We start from the raw sequence: 21,055 nt of genomic DNA, 5'->3' as shown, positions 1-21,055 counted from the left end.
AGCAGTTCAGTATAGGTTGTACATGTGTGGCCAATGCAAAACAATAACATAGTAGATATATTGTAAAAGACTGACTATATTTCCCTCCCTCCTATCCCACCTCCCACTTGTTCTATTCTCTACTTTGATCCCGTCTATTTTCAAAAGTGGGTGCTTCCAACTCCCCTCCCCCCCAGCCTACCCTCCCTTCTATCATCCCACCTCTCATCCCCTCTTCCCCCCTATTCTCCTGGAGGGTGAGATACCCTATTTAATGTGTATTTCACTCCCTCCTCAAGCCAAATTCAATGGGAATAAGGTTGACCCATTCCCTTTTGCCTTCCTATTCCTCCCCTCTATTGTAACCATTTTCCCTTGCCTCTTCTATATGAGATAGTTTACCCCATTCTGTCTCTCCCCGTCTCCTCTCAGTATATTCCTCTCTCACCTCTTAATTTCACCTTTTAGGTATCATTCCTTCCTGTTAAATTGGTCCTGTGCCCTCTATCTATGTATACCTGTAAACATATATACACACATTCACATATGTGTTCATATGCCCATATACCCTCATATATAGACAAATATATATATTTCTAATCCCTTCAACTACTGAGAAAAGTTTCATAAGTTACAATTATTGTTTTTCCATGTAGGAATGTTAATAGTTAAATTCTGATAAGTTCCTTATGATTCCTTTTCCCTGTTTACCTTCTCATGCTTCTCTTGCTTCTTGTATCTGAATGTCAAATTTTCTATTCAACTCTGGTTTCACAAGGTTTCTTGATGATAAGTTGTAGGGGAAAAAAAGAAAAAAAAATCAAGTACTTTGAAAGGGGTCACTGGGGGGTGGGGTCAAGATGGCAGGGTAGAAACAAGACTTCCGTGAGACTCCGGCTTCCACCTCCTCCAATTCGTGTAAAAAATGACTCTAGACAAACTTTGGAGCTGCAGAACCCACAAAATGACAGAGAGGAGCCAAACTCCCACTGAAGACAGCCCAGCAGGTCAACAGGAAGGGGCCAGAGCAGCAGAGCCGAGCACAGCCCCAAGTGACCCCGAGGTTTTAGCCTCAGGGTGGCCTGACCAGCCACTGGCTGGAGGGACTTCATATCACCGGAAGCTGTGGTGGTTTCTAGAATTATCAACCCATAGATGCTAAGAACAAAGTGAGAGGTCAGTACAGTGTGGACTCTGGGACCTGGGAATTCAGGAGGGCGATCCGGCCTTTAGCCCTGGAGGGAGAAGCAGCTGAGACTCCACAACTGTGCAGCCGCCTGCCTCATGGCTGCTTCAGAGCTCTTACTCTGCAGATTTTAGGGGGTCCAAGGAACCAGTCTGAGGGGTAATCACTCTAGCTTTAACCTGCTTGGATCTGGATTACAGTCTAAGGTGGAGGTCCTGGGGTGCGTGAACTGTCTGCCACAGCGGGTAGAGACTTCTGAGAGGGCACCCAACTAATAGCTCCAGCAGCTGCGAAAACCCCAGCATTTGGGATAAAACTTCCCTTTCTGGTAGCAGAGTTCTACTGTGGCAAAAGGCTCAAAAGTGAAGTAATTGAGTGGCAATATGAGCAAGCAAAGGAAGCAAAGCAAACAGAGCAATCTGACATTAGACTCCTATTTGGGGGACAAAAAAAGATCAAAGCATGGAACAGGAGGAAGACAGTGAAGTCAGAACTCCTGCACCAAAAGCTTCCAAGAAAAATACGAGCTGGTTACAGGCCATAGAGGAGCTTAAAAAGGATTTTGAAAACCAAATAAGATAAGTGGAGGAAAAACTGGGAAGAGACATGAGAATAATGCAAGAAAATTATGAAATGAGAGTCAACAACCTGACTGAAGAAAATAATACCTTAAAAAATAGACTTCACTCATATGGCAAAAGAGGCTCAAAAAGGCAATGAGGAGAAGAATGCCTTCAAAAGCCGAATTTGCCAGATGGAAAAAGAATCTCAAAAGCTCACTGAAGAGAATCATTGCTTCAGAATTAGATTGGACAAACGGAAGCTAGTGACTTTATGAGAAATCAAGATACTATTAAACAGATCCAAACAAATGAAAAAAATAGAAGGCAATGTGAAATATCTCATTGGAAAAACCACTGACCTGGAAAATAGATCGAGGAAAGATCATTTAAAAATTACTGGACTATCTGAAAGCCATGATCAAAAAAAGAACCTGGAAATCATCCTTCAAGAAATTCTCAAGGAAAGTTGCCCTGATATTTTAGAATCAGAGGGCAAAACAGAGGTTGAAAGAATCTACCCATTACTTCCTGAAAAAGATCCCCAAAAGAAAACTCCTAGGAATATTATAGCCAGGTCCTGGAATTCCCAGAACAAGGAGAAAATATTACAAGCAGCCAGGAAGAAACAATTTGAATATTGTGGAAACACAATCAGGATAACACAGAATCTGGTAGCTTCCACACTTAGGGATCGAAGGGCTTGGAATATGATATTCTGGAGTTCAAAGGAGTGGGATTAAAACCAAGAATTAGCTACCCCGTAAAACTGAGTATCATGTTTCATAGGAAAATATGGTCATTCAGTGGAATAGAGGACTTTCAAGCATTCTTGATGAAAAAACCAGAGTTGAATAGAAAATCTGACATTCAGATACAAGAAGCAAGAGAGGCATGAGAAGGTAAACAGGGAAAAGAAATCATAAGGAACTTATCAAAATTAAACTACTTATATTCCTACATGGAAAAATGATAATTGTAACTTATGAAACTTTTCTCAGTATGAGTTGAGGGGAATATAAATGTGTGTATAAATATATATATATATGTATACATACAATATGTCTATATAGGAGGGTATATGGTCATATGAATACATATGTGAGTGTGTGTATATATGTGTACAGGTAATACATAGACAGAGGGCACAGGACCAATTGAATAGGAAGGGATGATACTTAAAAGGTGAAATTAAGAGGTGAGAGAGGAATATAATGAGAGGAGATGGCGAGAGACTTAATGGGGGTAAATTATCCCATATAGAAGAGGCAAAGGAAAACTGTTACAATGGAGGGAAAGAACAGAAAGGCAAAAGGGAATGAGTCAACCTTATTCTCATTGAATTTGGCTTAGGGAGGGAATGACATACACACTAAATAGGGTATCTCACCCTACAGGAGAGTAGAGAAGGGGAAGAGAGGTGGAATAATGGAAGGGAGGGCAGGCTGGTGGGAAGGGAAGTTGGAAGCACCCACTTTTGAAAAGGGACAGGATCAAAGTAGAGAATAGAACAAATGGAGGATGAGATAGAATGGAGGGAAATATAGTCAATCTTTCACAATATATCCACTATGGAAAAGTTTTGCATAGTTACACATGTACAACCTATATTGAACTGCTTATCTTCCCAGTGAGGGTGGGTGACAAGGGAGGAAGGGAAAGAATCTGAAATTCAAAGTTTTAAAATCAAATGTTTAAAAATATATTTTAAAAAGGGATTACTAATAACTGTAGAAAAAAAAAATGAATCTCAGGGAGGTAGTTGGACTGAAAGCCAGATTGCAAGGCTGTTTAAAAGTGAGTGTGAGGTGAGTATGCAGAAACAAGGTGTGAAGATACAAGATAATAGACTGAGTGAATGGTAGTCTCAGGTGAAAAGTTCTTGAGCATAAGGGAGATCTGATCATGTATTTAGATATCAAGAAAGGAGCCAGTGGATAAAGAGAGAGTGAGGAAGGAAGAAATGTGGGTATAGAAGTGGCAAGATCTTTGGAGAATGTTGGAGCAAATATACTCCAAGGATCAAGAACAGAAATGACCTGGGCAAAGAAAAAGATGATTTGCTTGTCAGAGGCTGGAGCAAAAGGAGAGAATGAGGGATGGGACGATGAGGGCTTTTAAGACATAAGATAAAGGACATGAGGAAGCTCCTGTGAGATGGTTTCCATAGTCTTCATCAAGTATGAATTGAAGTCAGGGGGCAAGAGGGACAGGTGAGGAACCAGTACAGTTGGTTTGAAGATAAAAAAGAAGAGTTAGAACAGAAGTTGTAGAGAATGCAATAAGAAGACAATCAAGGAGGCCTAAGAGCATTGTTGTTCAGCAATAAGGGTACAATAGAGATTATACAGATATGTTCCAGGCAGTATAGCTGCATGTCTTCCAACCAGTAGGAATAGAGAAGCTAAGTGACTGATGTAATTCAAGGTTGGGTTTTGAAAGGCATAAGCAGTGACAGGCTTAGAGGAAAACAGATTCAAAGAGTAAGAGACAGTATAAAGTTAAACTGGTTAACTATAGGGCCAACATACCCATGTGCCTGATTTTCTTCAACTGTAAAATGGCAATAACAGCACTTGCCACACAGAGCTGCTGAGAGGATCAAAAAAGATAATATTTGTAAAGTGCTTAGCACAGTGTCTACATAGTAGGGCCACATAAATGTGTATCCGCATTCCCGTTCCCCCTCCTGACTCCCCCAAGATTTGTTTACCTTTTCCCCACTCTTTTAATTTTAATTCCTAATTCCAGAAACACCAATGAAAGCAACACTGCTTTTGCTTCTGCAGGGGGGATGTCAACCAGCTGCTCTACTGCTCCACTCATCATTCTTACCACTTCCTAGGGTATAACACCCTTTCTGGGCCAACACTCCCCTGAGTGTGCTGTCACTTGTTAGAAAATAAACTCCTGGAAAGCAAGGGCTGCTGCATTTACACACTCTGAATACAGCACAGTTCCTGAAACACAGTAAACACTTACTAAATGTTTCTTTATTCATTCCAGGATTCACTCTTCCAAACACCCAGCAGATAAAATTCAGATACCAGTCACTGTGTCCCAATTCTAGTTTAAGAGAAAGGGCAGGCCTGGGCTTAAATCTTGGCTATGCTACTTATTAGCTATGTGATCTCAAGCCAAGTCATTTTTTTTTCTGAACCTCAATTTCCTCATCTATAAAAAGAGAGTAATCACATGTGCATTACTTACCTCATGAAGTCACTGTAAGGAAAGCACTTTGAAAGCCATAAATTACGAATGTTATCCCAGTCTTAGTTCTGTGGTCTGCGGACACTGGTCCCTATGCAATGCAAGGAAGAAGGGAGTGGGGTATAGAAATACTGCCTCCACTTTTACGTAATCTTATGGGAATTTGGGTAAATGACGACAATGCGACCTCTCATCTTTTGCTTTCTCCACAGGGTTTCCTACACTGAGGTAGTGGAGAGAGAGCCAGCGTAAGTAAGGGAAACCAGGGTTCAAGTTCATCCTCCAACCCACACTAGCTATGGAACTCTGGGCAAGACTCTTAACCTCTCAGTGCCCAGGGCAGTTCTCTAAGACTTTAAGGTGAAAAAAAAATATTAAATTTAATTTAAAAAAAAAAAGACTTTAAGGCGAAGAAGAGTTGCCTATCTGCTCTGGCAGAGGGAGCTTCCTCACTCAGAGTTTGCTAGGTTGACTGAAATCACAAATCAGTGCATCACGCACATACATGTCACCCAAAATGACAGATATATGGAAGAATACTTTCCATTTCCCCACAACATCAGTTTGCCCAATTTAACTGGATTTTAACATCAAGTTTCAGCAATTTGCTGCTAAGTCTAATCCAGTGGTTCTAAGGCAATCAATGTATTTCACAGAATTTCAGAGTTGGAAGTAGTCACCTAGTCCAAGCCATAATTGAAAATAATTCCTAGGTATAACATATCTGACAGGTGGTCATTCAGCCTCTGCTTGAACACTTCCAATGAGGTGATACCTATCGCCTCCCAAGACAGAATAAGCCACTTTTGGATTGCTCTGATCGTTAGGAAATTCTTCCGGATGACAAATCTCAAACTGTCTCTTTGCAGCTTCCACTCATTGACTGCTCCTCATTCTGTCCAAAACAGAACAAGCCTAATCTGTCTCTGACTTAACTGACCAACAAGCATTTATGAATCAGTTACTGTATACTAGGTACCACACAGGCAGTAGGGATGTAAAACAAAGAATAAAATAATCAGTTACTGCTTTTAAGGAGCTTATGCTCTAGTAGGAGAGATAATGTGTACACATGTAGGTACATGAAGAATAAAAGCAAAATAAATAATAAGTTCTTGTTGACTTCACCAGATAGTTAAGTTTGAGGGCTATAGGGTAAATGAACAGTCTGGTGGAATTAGAAAACGTGGTGATATTTAGGCTGCATATCAAAGGAAGAGAGGGTTTCAATGAAACAGCAGGGAAGAAGAGCTTCATTCCAGATGTGGGGATGACCGATGCAAAGGTAAGGAGAAAGGAAATGAAACTGTGTGTTAAGAACATAAAAAAGGCCAGTTTGGCTGGATCACAGAGTGCGGTAAGGAGAATAGTGTATAATGAGGCTGGATACATAGGTTGGAGCCAAGTCATAAAGGGTCTTCAAAGCCACATAGAGGAGCTTATATTTTATCCTAGAGGCAGAATTTACGTAGGAGGGGCATGGCAGTCAGCTCTGTACTTCAGGAACACTGCTTTGCCAGCTCTGCTGAGGATGGAGTAGAGGGGGAGAGGATTGAGGCAGGAAGTTTAATTAGGAGACATAGGTCAGTGGTGTCAAAGAGAAACAGAACACTAAACCATCCAAAAGAATCCCTGCAGATCACATATTGCCTTAGAAAATAACACATATTTACACATATATTTTCTATTAATGCATCAAAACATTAAAATTGGATAGGAATTACATTTTAATGTGGTTCAGGCTGCACTAGGGAGTGCAGTGGGCTATATATGGACCATGTATTTAACAATTTTGTCTTGCCACTAGACTTCAATGACTGGAGATGAGAATGAGACTCATGAACTTGCCCAGCTCTGTCTCATTTAAATCCATTCACACACAAGTCAAGATATCTCCTTCCTTATGTTATTGGTCTTAAGGACCAACCACCACTTCTGGTCTAAGTGAGATATGAAGAGGGTCTGAACTAAAGTGGTGGCTAGAGAGAAGGGAAAGATGGATCTGAGAGACCTCTGTGGAGACAGAAAAGACGAGATTTGGCAACTAACTGGATATGTAGAGTGAGGGATGGTGAGAAGCTGAGAATAACATCAAGGTTATGAAACTGGGTACCTGAAAGAACAAAAACAGAAAAGTTTAGAATAGGGATAGAGGTTTTAGAGAAAAGACAGCAAATTCTATTTTAGATATGCCAACACTGAGATGTCCCTACGATGTCCAGTTCAAAAGTCCAACAGGCTGTTCCTGACAGTGGCCTGAAAAGCTAAGAAGAGAGAGCGAGGTTGGATACATAAGATCCATGAGCAATTAAGTCCATTCGACAAGCATTTATTAAGTGTTCACTATGTGGCGGGCAACGTGCTAAGTGGCAGGGATACAAAGACAAAAGAGAAATGGTCCTTTCCTTTTCTAAAGCATTTAAGGCGAGAAGAGGGTTTGGGATTGAGTTCTCAGGAACATCCACAGTTAAGGGAGGTATGATATGGATGGTGAGCCAGTAAGAGAGGCCAAGAAGGGTTGGTAACCCCATTAGGCAGGTAACACATCAAATACTTTAAAAACAGCTCTCATGTTCACTGAGTTTTCTCTTCTTCAAGCAATACACTCCCAGATCCTCCAAACAATCCTCATGTGACAAAGATTTAAGGTCCTTCACTATTCTGGCTGCCATCCTCTGGATGCACTTTATATTACCGCTTTAAAAAAAATTCAACAACAATTGTGTTGGTCTATTTAGGAGTAAGATAGAAAAATAAAACAAAATCTTCAGCAAGAGATTTTGAGGACTGGTTGCCCCTTTCAATTATTTTCAAAAAGGAATTTGGAATTGTGATGTCAATAATCAAACAGTGATCATTCAGTGGTAACAAAGTTAGTACCAAGTCACTTTCACTATTTATTTTTTAAAATCCAAGTCTCAGGGCTCCTAAAGTGGTAGGGGAAATATAAAACACATCTCCATGGTAATGAATCATTATTATGATCTAAAAACAATACAGAAAATGAAGAAGTAGAAGATACCTTCAAGTTTTAAAAATAATACTATAAAATAGAGCCAAGTAAAACTCTAAAGGAAGAAAAAAGTTTTCTGTAAAGAATGGAGAATATTAATACAGAATAACGGACTATTTAAAGAGAGAGAAATCTTTCAATAAAGGCAGTGAAGCTTTATGTTTATGAAAAACGGCCTCAATTTCTGTACTTCTCTCCTTAGAGAAAGTAATAGGGGGTCCATTAACATAGGTAAATCAGGGAACACTAATATCTTAGAGAACAATTTAATCTAAAAAACTTGAACCACCTGCCTGACTAAAGCATACAATAACCAAGCTATTATAACTTCACAACTAATATAAGGGCAGATATATTTCCAGCATGGAACACTGTCAAGGAAAAGGAGTATAACATCACATCAAACCCAGAACTAAAGGAAGTATTGAGTAAAAAAAGATTTGTAGTTAGCACACATGAGCAAACTCAACAGCAGTCCTCGATGGCAACCAAAGTCTCCTTTATCCTTTTTCATATAGGAACTAAAATCTCACTGATTGAGTGCATAACTAGAGAGCAACAGTATTCCTAAGAGAGACTGGTCCATTATTACTCCTGGCTAAGATGAAAACCACGTTCTCCTTAAATTTTGAAGAATTATTTAGCTTCTATTCTTTCTTCAGCTGTTGTTAAAGACAGAAAGTGGACTCCTGCTTAGTAAAATACTGATGCAATTCATCAACCTCCTCTTTCAATCAGTGGGACTTAAACATTATATATTGAAAAATATATTTATAGACAAGTAAGGGTGAGTGACACATCTATGAAAAAAAGTAAAGCTAGCCTGGGAAGGAAATATTTAACTAAAATGAACCCAAAGTTGCCCAATTTCAGGAGAAAGTAGCAGTGAATCTTTTAGTTTCTATGGTAGTAGACACATGACTCATTTTATGTTTCTGCCTAAAAGACATTTTATATATCTTCATATGTGTGTCTGTGTGTGTGTATATATACACACACACACACACACACACACAGAAATACACACAAACACACATACACACCCCACTCCTGCCAGTTCTGAAGGCCTCTCTTAACAAGTGTGACAAGCGTATGTTATTCACATTTTTATTTCTTAAGGCTAAAAAGTAAAATGTCAGTAGGCTTTATAAGATTTCCCCAACACCAATTTTTTTTTCTCTTTTCTGTAGTAAATAACTACACTTTCTTCAGTACAAAAAAAGGGAAGTCACAAGTCATATATGGGAGGAGAAACTGTGTTGTGCAAGAGACATCTGGAGCAGGAATACTGTGGCTTTTAATATTTCAGACAGTGTTCTTCAGTACCTCAGTTTTTCACAATGAATTTTTATTTCCTCATACAATTACCCTGAACTAGGTATTACCAAATTGCACTGGTTATCTTAAATCCAAGTTCTCTGGACAAAGCTCCAAAGTGATAAATGTAGATTTTAAATTTTATTAAGACAGAGCAGAAGTTAGTAATTGTCATTCATGGAATGATCAATACCATCAATCATGTATAAGAGTTCCAAATTTTTTTTAACAAATCCATATACGAGATAAAAATCTTAGAGTCAAGGAAATTTATTTCTGCACTGAAACTTTTTCAGCACCCTATTCAGCTGAAATAATACAAAAAGGATTATAGCATTTGGTCTACTTCCTTTTTCACTAAAACAGCAAGTTTTGATACTAGAAACTTAATGAAATAAGGGGCTGAGATTGCAGCATTTGCATTTCAGATAAGAAAAATTACAAATATACATAATCATAGATAAACATGAAAAATGTAACCTTAGCAGAAAAGGAATATCTTAGAAAAATAACTGAAATAGATCCTAAAAGAAAGACTTGCCTACTAAAAGGCAGCAAACTAATGCAAAAAAAAAAAGTGTACCATCATTCTCAGTTCTTACTTATTTGAATTCTTGTTCCCTAAATCTGACTGCTAGAACATTAAAAAAAAAAAAAAGAACATGGTAGAGAAAACATTGACTTTAACTTTCATTTTTAAAGCTCTTAACTCTCACTGCTAGTGCCAACATATGTATTAAGGACCTGTCAATGTTAACTCAATAAAGTTAACCCAGTTATTCAAATTAGCATTGGATTAGACTAAAGTGAGCTGTACCAAATTATCTCATAAGATCAACCTCCTGTTCTGAATAACTAAGTCAATCCAGGACCTACGAACAACAAATATTCCAGACTGGCCTCAGTTCTCCCAGTGGGGTTCAGGCCCTTTTGTAGTGGTTGTTATAGCAAGCAATCCAGGATCAAACCCACTAGAAAGTTACATGAATTTTCAAAGTTAAGGAAGGGAAGGAGAAGGGGAAGAGAGAAAGGGAACAAGTATTTATTAAACACTTCCTAGTATCAGGCACTGTGCCAAGATCTCTACAAATACTATTCTCACGTGATCCTTACAACAATGCTGGGAAGTAGATAATATTATTATCCCCATTTTACAGTTGAGTAAATTGAGGAAAACAGAGGTCAATAACTTGCCCATAGTCATACTGAGGCAGGCTTTGACTCAGGGCAGTCTGACTCCACATCCAGCACTCTATCTACTGTACCACAAATTAATTATAAAGAACAAACTTGGCCCCAAAGAAGAGATATTGGAAGACAACTCTGTCTGCTACTAGGCAGGTCTGGTAGGTAGGTCCATTCGGTGTAGAACTTTACTGTACTGACTGATATTGTGGAATTTTACATTTTCCTCCTCTTTTTCTTTTCTCTCTCTTTAGAGAAATTATTTGATATGACGCTCTTTAGGCAGGGGTAGGGGGAAATCTAAGCAATACAAAAATGATATACATACATGGTATTGGATGTTCAGTGAGTTAAATAGTAATTTTACATCCTACACTGAATTCCTCACAGACTGGCAGGAAGGAATAGGGCTCAGGGATGAAGGAACAAAAAGTGTGCTAGAGAAAACAAAGGTCACAGTATGAAAGTAGGAAAGGAATGGAAAGAGATTCCATTGTTATTCACTAAGGAAATCAGGCTGAGGGCTCTGAATTCAGTGCTCAAAAGCCTCTTTAGAGTGAATTTAAAACTTCTTAGGTAGCACATGCTATCTATTTTCACGTTCTATCCCTTTATGATACTGGACTAGACATCCCACAAATTTTCTTTATTTACTTATCTATTTTTCAAAGTTACTCAGGGGTTTGAAATCGCCATATATGAAGGATAAGATAGAATTTCATACACTCAGGAATCCCATTAAGTGTGCAAATAATATAAAATAAGAAATGTATCTGATGTTTTATTAGAGCTACTGTCATGGGATATGGTCTTACTACCTAAAAAAACCCAAAAACATTCTGGCATGTTAAGCAAATTCAGTGCATGTAGTGAGTAATCCTGATTCCTCCAATATTGCTCACTCTTCCCGTTCCTCCTGTCTGGCCTTAAACAAAGATGAGACTTCTGTAATCTTTCAACCCATCTGACTTTCCTACTACTCTCATGTTTTTCCTCTATATGACTATAGCCCCTTTGAAAAAAAAAACCTCTGTATATTTAGTGAAACTAACTTCTTCATTTTCCTTTCCCACCACTCCTTCCCTACTTGCAATTCAAATACTTTTGTGGTTTTACTAACAATTTTAAAAGAAACAACAAAAAAATCCACTATCAGCTTTCATTGGAATTACCTGGGAAACTGAGATAAAATATGGGATCTTTTAACAAATTTTTTAAAGTGATGAACTCCTTAGGTTGGTTACAGACACCTAGGTCACTCTTGAGTTTTTATGTTGTGTAGTAAGACTACAGTTTTGGCAACAAAAAGGAGTACATGAAAATATGAGATATGATTTATAATTCACTTTACAAACCTTGAAGTGCTATGTAAATGCTAGTCAGTCTTACTATGACATGACTATGTTACTTCTTTACTGCTATTCCTCAAAAACTAAGGATTTTCACTTATTGTTCAGTAGTATTTCTAGACCTTATAGCATTTAAACTTCCAACAACTTGAAGAATTAGATTTGAGTTGAAAGTTGATGGGAAAAATTACCTGTTATATGGGATGGTTCTTTTGGGAGGGATACAAAAGGAAAGCTCAGTGATGTAAAAACAAAAGACATAAAAAACATGAAGAAATATTGTATATTTTTATGCAAAGGTGAAAATAATTTCAGATATTCTTCTTTTCCTAGGATAGTTTTATAGGCAAGAAAATCATTAAAAGAAAATTAAACACTTACCAGACCACTTGTGGCCACAACCCAAATGTAGGTACCAGAGGTTAAAAGCTATAAAAGAAAAAAAGTACTAATTTTAAAGGAAATTCAACTGTATATTATAAACTTACTTTTTAAAGATCTTATTTTAATGTAATGACAACTATTTTTGTTACATATGTGCTACATCAGAGAGCAATAAGCAAACTAATGAATTGCTGTTTTATTGGTTTAGGATAATTTCTTGGGTTTCAGAAAGACCTAATTCTTTGATCCTCACACAAGAAAATGTTGGTTGAGCCTGGGTCCCTTCTCTGATGTATACCATGTGTGAAATTCTAACATATTAATGAAAACAAATGCAAACTTTTATTTATGCATGAGCACTAATGGTTTTAATTAAAACATAACACTCTTTAAAAGTGACTGACTTTGCCTACCAAAATATAAACAGTATCCTTAAGTGAAACTGGTAATTATTCTTATCTACTGCAGTGACTAAACAGTACTTAATCTTGACATATCACATCTATATAATTTCTCCCCCTTTTCCACTTGTATTTTCACTATAAAATAGGGGAAGTGAGAATTTTGAATACATTAGAGGTCTTTGGTTTACTGCCCTAATGATGGTACTTCATTATTTGCCAAGATTTTTATCCTTATATTCCAAAGAACAGAAGCAAAGTAAATTCTAGGCAACGTAGGTCTCACAATTACTTCCTTTTACACCTCACACTTCTAAAAAGTTCTACCTACAAAGAAAACCTGCAGTGAGACTTTCCAACTTGGAAAGAGAAGGAGAGAATCTGTGACTTGAAAGTTGGTATTTACATTTAGCATTGTCTCTTCACCACCTAGAGTCTTTAAACAGTTTTGATTTCAGAGTGGGGAAAAGGTCCAGGAAACCACTTTATAGCAGTTTCGTCCACTACTAACATTAGCCTCAACTAATACAATCTCAAAAATCTTAGATGTCATCTAGCCCAGAGGTATATGGGAAAGTGATTATTTTTTAAATGTATTTTAATTGATCTTTCATTTTTATATCACTTAAATTTCTCCCAGTGTATCTCCCCTCCTTCCTGGAAAAGTGATTATTAACTAGCTCTCTCTACTTCCTACCTGTCATCTAGGAGCAAGTACCTGATTACAAGTTTAAATATAATCCTCTTTCTGGTCTACCAAGAACAAGACTGTTTAGTTAGCAAAGTTTTTGTTTCAAAGGAAAAGAAAGTAGTAAGTAGGCGTGAGAATTATACAGAGAAGACATTTTTTAGGCTTCTTTCTCAAAAACATCAAGAAAAGAAGACAAACATAAAGGGAAGCCTTAAACAAGGTGGATTTGGCAATTCCATTAGAAATATTTACTAAGTACAAGGTATAATTAATCTATGCAATATCTTTTGTATTGTTATACTGAACTATTCATCTCTTATGCTGTTTAAATCTTCAGATGTTTACACAAAGCATGTTGATCTAATTAGAGTAAAAGCTACTTGACGTCAGGGCCATATTTTATACTTCTTTTGTATTTTCCTATGTGCCTACCCATGAGATTCTCATACAGTTAACACTTTATGTTTGTTGATTTAATTTTAGATAGATATACTCTAGAGTCTACATATATATTTCTATAACCTTTCTTTTGATTTCCTATTAAGTTCATGGGTTTTTTCTTTTAATATAAAAGTGAGTCTTAAATGGAAAATGCACTCGTAAATCAAGGAATTTTTAAAAATTGTGTAAAAAGGATTTTCTGAACTAACATGAAATTAGTTGAATTTCAGTCCTATGATTTCACTATTACTCTCTATTAAAGCCTATTTTTCTTGCATCTTATCTTTTGGTCATTCTCTGATTAATTAATATTTCAATATTAAAATGAAGGAGGAAAGCAATGTGACTTAATGGAAAGAATAGTGGATTGGAAGTCAGTTGTTTCAGCTCTACCACTAACTAGCTATTTTGAATGTGGGTGGGTCTTCTCCTCTCTTTGGATCTGACTTTACTCATCTGCAAAATGAGGGTCATCCTATGTAAGGATGACCTCTGCTCTTACAGATCAAGTAAACAAGCTACTTCTCCACAGTAATACAATGAACACAGGCAGAAATGAGGGAGTCCATCCAACTCAGCTCAGATGAAATCTAGTGTGCTTTCTGCTATATGCTGCCCCTCAAAGTCTTCCAACATGTTTCGTCTGTGCATTTCTCCATGCTCTGAATTCCTATAGTTCTTCTCATAGCTCTTTTGGCATTTATCAAACTGCCTTGTATTTTAACTATGGTTTTTGTACAACAGAGTATATGTAAAGATGGAGTATAGTCAGCAGGGAAGGTGGATGGTGGAAGTGCTATATTTAGTCCCTTACTACAGATGTGACCTCAGGCAAGTATCTTTCTGGGCCTCAGCTTCTTATCTATTAAATGAGGGAGCAGAACCATAATCTCTGAGGTTTCTTTGAGCTCTAAATGGATGATCCCATGAAGGTTTTGCCTACACAACTGTGAACTCCTTGAGGGCAGCGTCCATGCCTTCAATTCCTTTTTTCCCCATATCACACTCTACATAATATTTGAGAAGGTATTCAATAAATATATATTTACTAACTGATCAACAATGAATTTTGTGAAATTACAGGGAATATGAACAGATAATGAATTTTATCAAGTCTTATGGAAACAAGTGGAGGATCTGTGATTTTGTCAACATAGGAAACCCTTTCCATGTATACTCCCATTACAAGGGTCTCAATTAGCCAAACAAATTGAACATAAGTACCTTGGTAAGGGTCACATAGCTAATAAGTGTCAAATGCAAAAGTTGAACTTAAATCTTCATGACTTCAAGTATAGTACTATGTCACGATGCCTTCTATAATGCTTAGTATTAAATTATTGCAATATACACAACTAGAATAACTCTTTAACCAATTAGGGTTCTTGTTCCTGAATGAGTAAGAGATAGAATCTACATAAGAAAAACTTTGAATTCTAAAAAACAAAGGCAGTAAATGTGTTTTTATATTTATATATATATATATATATATATACTCACACACATATGATATATGCTTGTGTGCATACACACATATATGTATATTTATGTATGTGTGTATAGATATGCATATATATATAGTAAAACACACAGGACACAAAAATACTGTTGAACAAATTAGCTAATGTATTTATTTCCCATTAGATTTCTAAAAATTTAATTATTTAACATGGGAAAGCAGAGCTTTTATTAGCTATATAAGAATGTTAGGAAGAAGTTAATTCATGGAGGTAAAGAGCTACAGAGTAAGCAAGCTGTGAAGATGGCAAGAGAATGCCTATGCAGTGCAGATAACAGATAAAGCCTAACTGACTCTAGAAGAGGCTTCAATGAGAAGAAAGGCCTTTCTTTCTAAGTGATGTTAATCACAAGTCTGAAGTACAGGAGGAAAGAAAATTATAAACATTAACATCAGGTTCAAAAGTCAAAGGTATACATAGTATCAAAAAGCAGTACAAAAAAAAATTAACTTTAGATAATGGAAGAGGACCAGGAAAAGAGACAAGCAATAAGAATGGAAAACTGAAACCATCTGAAATTAAGTTATTTTTAGATCAAGTGTGATGGCAGTACAACCTTTTGAACAGACTAGCTCATAAACTCCTCAAAGAAAAAGACCAAGTCATAACTAATAAATTTTTCCTAATTGATTGATCAAGAAGGCAGTGTGGAAGGAAGGCACACTTCATTATTTTGGTAATTAAGTCACATAAGGGAAAAAGTGATTAATTCCCTGCATTTCCAAAAGTGACCTGCTCCTACTAGGCACTTGTTTCTGAATGAAGTGAGAATTTAGATGAACATTCTAAAGTATTTCATAAGACATCATTTAAATTTAAATATAATTCACAAGAAAAATGAATGGACATAAAAACATGTTTATGAATACAGAGTTATATAGTTTGCAAAGTTTTCTAAGAAACTTGAAAGCTCTAGCTGGTAAAGAACCCCTAGACTCCTCATGAGAAAGCTTTCTTTTGGACATCTTATTTGATGGTATTCAACATATTAGTGCACTACAAAATCAGAACTTTACATAAGTATCAGTGTATAATCCAATTAACAGTGAAAACTGTTATCAGACTGCTACTGACTAGGAAAGGCATCTAGTATCTGTTAAGCTTTGAGGCACCTTTTCAGTAACTTTCTAATGCCGCTAATGAGGCCAAAGTTATGGGGAAAGGTTCTAGTTTTCAGAGATTAAAACAGAGAAAGATAAATATGAAATAAAATCTAATCAAAATAAAAATGAACATAAAATACATACTGTACCTGTAGCCCCAATATATAAATCAATGTCTTGTTTGTGATGGAAAACTGGCCCAGAATTTGTGTCACTTGAACTCTTGGAATGGAGCAGTAAAATGGTACAAACAGAGCAAATACAGGCCCGAGACTATGAAAACAAACAAAAGTGGGATTACTAAGCTTGAAAAAAATAAATAAAAGAACTGACATTACTTTCTGCCAAATCATTAACATCTCAATTTCTAAAAGGCATCATAAGTACAACATTTTTCTTAGAAATTTGTTTTAAAAGGCTAATTTCTCATACTTAAAACTGTATTTTTTTATTTTAAAACTCATCTTTTATGTGTATCTAGGTTTACATGTATATATAAGCACCCTCGAGAAACTATTTCCATTAGAATGTAATGAACAACTTCAAAAATAGCATTTTTAGCAAAGGGTAATGAACAGTTACTAAGTGTATTGATAATTGTTTTCATTAAGAAAAGAGAAAAGAAGTATTTGAAACTTTCTTTTGTGACAGCTAACATCCATAATAATTTAATCTCAAAAAGATCAGCGCTTCTAAGTGGGACAGCCCTATGGCCTGACTTAAGTATGGTAAAGTAATGTGACTGAGGCACTATGAACACACCACTGCTCTTCTGATGTATTTTCTACTTGCCATGCAAGTCCTCCCATTAACTCAAATAAAACGCTGTTGGACCAAGACAAGTAAAGTAAAAGTCTGCCTCCCCATCTTCCCCACCTTCACCTTATGAATGTTATGCACTGATGAATAAACACTTTGTAAAACTGTTGGGTGTTCCTAGACAACAACCTGAATAGGTTAAAATTCAGAGACACAGCAAAAAATACACCCAAGATCCTATTTGAATAAAGAGCTAGGTTACTCAACTCAAGGGACCAGGTGCATACTACTTACTGCTAAAGAAATGAGTAGGCACCTCAAAAAAAATATGCTTAAAACAACTGGGAAAAAACCTGCAATGACACAAACTAATTTGAGTTTAGAAGGGCATTTCTAAAATAATTACCAAGCTATCTACTTCAACTGACAGTACATAATAACTATTTCCTCTAACAAAGCTGATTTAAAATGTTTTATACACCATAAAATTGTGATGCCACATATAGCCAGCTAACCTCACCCTCCTATACCACGGCCAATGCCTTTATCCTATTACATAGCATTCTCTATTAAAACTGTCTTTATTTTGAGTAGACAGAAGCACTTAAGAAACATAAAATTTCTTTATCCACATGGAATGAGTTCTTGAGAGAAATCACAAAAGCAGATTACAAAATCTCTGATTTTAAGGAGTTCAAAATCTAATAAGAGGGGCTTAACAAAAACAACAGAGTATATAGAAGATCATACAAAATAAACAACCAATTGAAGCTTCACAGAAGACAAAAACACACATTTTTAGTGGTGAGTGAAATCATGGGAGGGATTAAGAATCTACCTAACAAAGTTATTTAGGAAGAAAGTCTTCATGGAGATGAGTCAGACACTTTTTTAAGAGGAAATGGGTAGTGGTTGGACTTACAGGACAGGTGAGGGACAGAGACTGTCTTATTGTTTCACTTTTGTGCCCCTAGAGGCTGGTATGGCACCATGTACACAGTAGGCACTTGACATAATATATATTTATCAAATTTACTTGAAGGCAGGAGAAATACCTTAAGAATTAGGAATAAGAATTAAATTGTTTATAGGGAATAGTAAATAGGTTTGAGTGGTTTGAGAAGGGGAATCCATGGAAGAAAAGACTGGAAGAATAGAGAAACAGAGTGAACAAAAGGAAGTGATCAATGTCTGTACATTTTAATTTTGTGTAAAAGGCAACTAGAGTCACTTTAAGCTTCCAAGAGGTGAAAGAAATGGTCAAAATTATGCTTATGAAAGACTCAATATTGTTCGAGGAGTTTTGGATAATGTAGACCTAGAACATCTCCTCATTTCTCCCCTGGCTGTTCTGCTTTGGGACTTCTCGGACCTTCTCCACCAAGTCCCAGGAAGTTCATTACTGGAAAAATCTCCTCACCTGACAATATCATTCTTGGTATTCTACCTCCTCACCCCACTCTGCCCCTCTGACTGGAGGTAGAGCCATGAACCTCACTATTCCCATTGCTGGAGGGAGCTCAGCTCAGAGTATCTCCTCATTTCTCAAGTTGGGACTCCTCTGCCTGTCCGTCCCACCACGCTCCTTGGTCTAGTACCTTCCCCCCAGTCACATCCCTACCCCCTTTTGGGTGTTGTCTTCCCCTTTTAGATTTTAAGCTCCTTGAGGGCAGGGAATATCCCCATTTGTGCTTAGCACAGTGCCTTGCACATAGTAGGCACTTAAATGTTACTGACTGATGGACTCCTAAAGGAAAGAGGGTTCATTGGGAAATTATTGTAGGCTATGTATGAGGTGGTTAAGGCCTAACAATCCTGGATTGTAGCTAATGATGGAATACTAATTATATGAGATAGTAATGGAAATATCTGTAAAAAAAAAAAAAGAGTCCCACAAGAAAAAGATCTTTCAAATGGTTGTTAGATGCAAAAGAAAAAAAAGACTTTGTCCCAATTCAAAACCACAACCACATAAATCTCTTTATTAAACTATTAAATATACTACTAATAAAATTAATGACAATGCTTTATAAATATAATTAAGTTTTCTTCTAATTTACCATGTATAAAAATGTAGGTTGGCTGAAGTTTTTTGCTTTTTTTTTTTAAAGAGGTACATGTTTGATAAGCTAAAAATGTATGGTTTTAAATGTACACAAAACATCAACTATCTACAATGATATTAAAATTACATTTTTGTTAACCAATTCCACTTGAGAACTCCCACCACAGAATTTACCCTCTGAGGAATTTACTTAAGGTGGTTTTTTTCTCATGTACCATGGCAAATCATTCACCAGATTGTGACTTTACTCACTCAATAGTTAAGTAGAATTAATTTTTGAGGTTGTATTTCAAATGCAAACATAAACATACTGATAGGAACCTTAAAGACCAAAATTCATGTTATATACCTCAGTATAATAAGTTTTAAGATTATTAATAACTGCAAAATTCTAAATGACTAAATTCCAGATACTAAGTGTGAATGATTGCAGACCACAGAGCATTTGTTTAACAAACAAGCAAAAAAAAAAAAACCCACTTAAAATTTGAGACCAGCTGTGTTTTCCCAGAGAAGGGAAGAGAGAGGGGGAAGGGAGAGAGAGAGAATTTTATAAAATACCACAGCATTAGTCACCATCCAATCTTTCCTCATGACCCTCCTTCCTTCCTCATGGAGCCTGGTTTCTGGTCTTCCTTTCCTCCCCAACTCTTGCCCTCATACATCAACATACATATTGATATATTCCCAAATTACCCTAACCTCCCAATCCCCCCATTTACTAATTTCCCATGGTCTATTCTACCCTACCACAGCTACTTGCCAATAGATGGTCATACCCCTGATCTTCTGACACCCTCCAAAAATGTTCCACATGCATGCTTATAAACTCTGAAATCCTTATTATTCCACCCCACCTCTGCCTTGCAACTTCAAACTATGTTCTTAGTCTTAGCTCTGGCCTCCAATATGGGCTCCAACTAAGGGATAGACCCTTGGGTCTTTCCCAGACCACCATTCCCCCTGGACTGGCTACACTGTATTTCCTTCCCTTCAATTCTATACTACCCTCTTTTCCCCTCTATCCTATTGAAGATCTCACTCTGCCAATCCCCAGTCCTGGATTACTCCCACGGTTCACTGTCTTTACAATTTATTACTTACTACAGAACAAAGCTGGAGAAAATCATTTAATCATGCTGACTGAGTTTAGGTTATATAATCTCCATTGCAACCTCACTACAGCAAGGCAGTCATTTCATACCTCCCTATTTGTTTCACTATCCCACTCATAACAGTGGCTTTTCCAAACCTTTTCATTCTTCATCAAACCTCCCATGCCTTCCTTTCCCTGTGTAAGGCAGTAAAGCAGCAGCTGTCCTGTAAAGATCACCACCTAAAAGAGTAATGAATCATTTGCCCCCGAATACCTACTCAACCAAAACCTTAAAATTCATACCAGAATGAATTGTGACTAAAAAATATAACAAGAAAAATACGTGAGTTATTCTTTTCAACCAAGAAGAACTTCACAAAAAGCCAGCCGAAAGCCCACAGACACTAGGAAAGAGGACCCCTCTGGCAAAGCTGCCACCATTGGTCAGAGAGCCCCAGGGTGGGGAACACCAGTGGGGAGTGTTGTAGTGCTCAACTGTGCTCCTTAACATTCTGTCCTGTTGATGCCTGATCCTGTGATGTTCCTAAATGTCTATACTCAAAGATCTAGTGGGTCTAACCCCAGGAGATTTGGGTCAGCTCAAGAGCCCGGGGGACCTGGAGCAAGACCAAGTAGGGATGACCACATCATTCAGAAGCACAGCAGGGAGTGGCCCTGGCACAAAAACCTCATTTGGGAATTAAGGCTGGATAAGAAACGCAAAGAAAACATCGACTAGTATCAAAAATTATTGCAAATCTACTGATTGCCAAAAAGAATCAAGTATCCCTGTAAT

General features: G+C 37.0%; 1 protein-coding gene across 1 annotated transcript in view; it reads right to left on the bottom strand.

The window, feature by feature from the left end:
* The window catches only part of UBAC2 (UBA domain containing 2), a 259,982-nt gene that overhangs the window by 107,092 nt on the left and 131,835 nt on the right, over positions 1-21,055 (bottom strand). Inside the window, exons 5-6 of the mRNA XM_069064179.1 lie at positions 16,489-16,612; positions 12,181-12,228 (exon numbers count right to left, since the gene is read on the bottom strand). Of these exons, the coding sequence (XP_068920280.1) occupies positions 12,181-12,228; positions 16,489-16,612 (172 nt within the window). The remainder of the gene's footprint in view (positions 1-12,180; positions 12,229-16,488; positions 16,613-21,055) is intronic.

This window comes from Petaurus breviceps, unplaced genomic scaffold (assembly GCF_028583685.1).
Source record: "Petaurus breviceps papuanus isolate PSGF00001 unplaced genomic scaffold, PetGlider_PUasm1.0 90625, whole genome shotgun sequence".
In the NCBI taxonomy this organism is placed as follows: Eukaryota; Metazoa; Chordata; class Mammalia; order Diprotodontia; family Petauridae; genus Petaurus; species Petaurus breviceps.
Note: the sequence above shows the minus strand (reverse complement) of the source record. Positions and strands in the feature narration are given on the sequence as shown.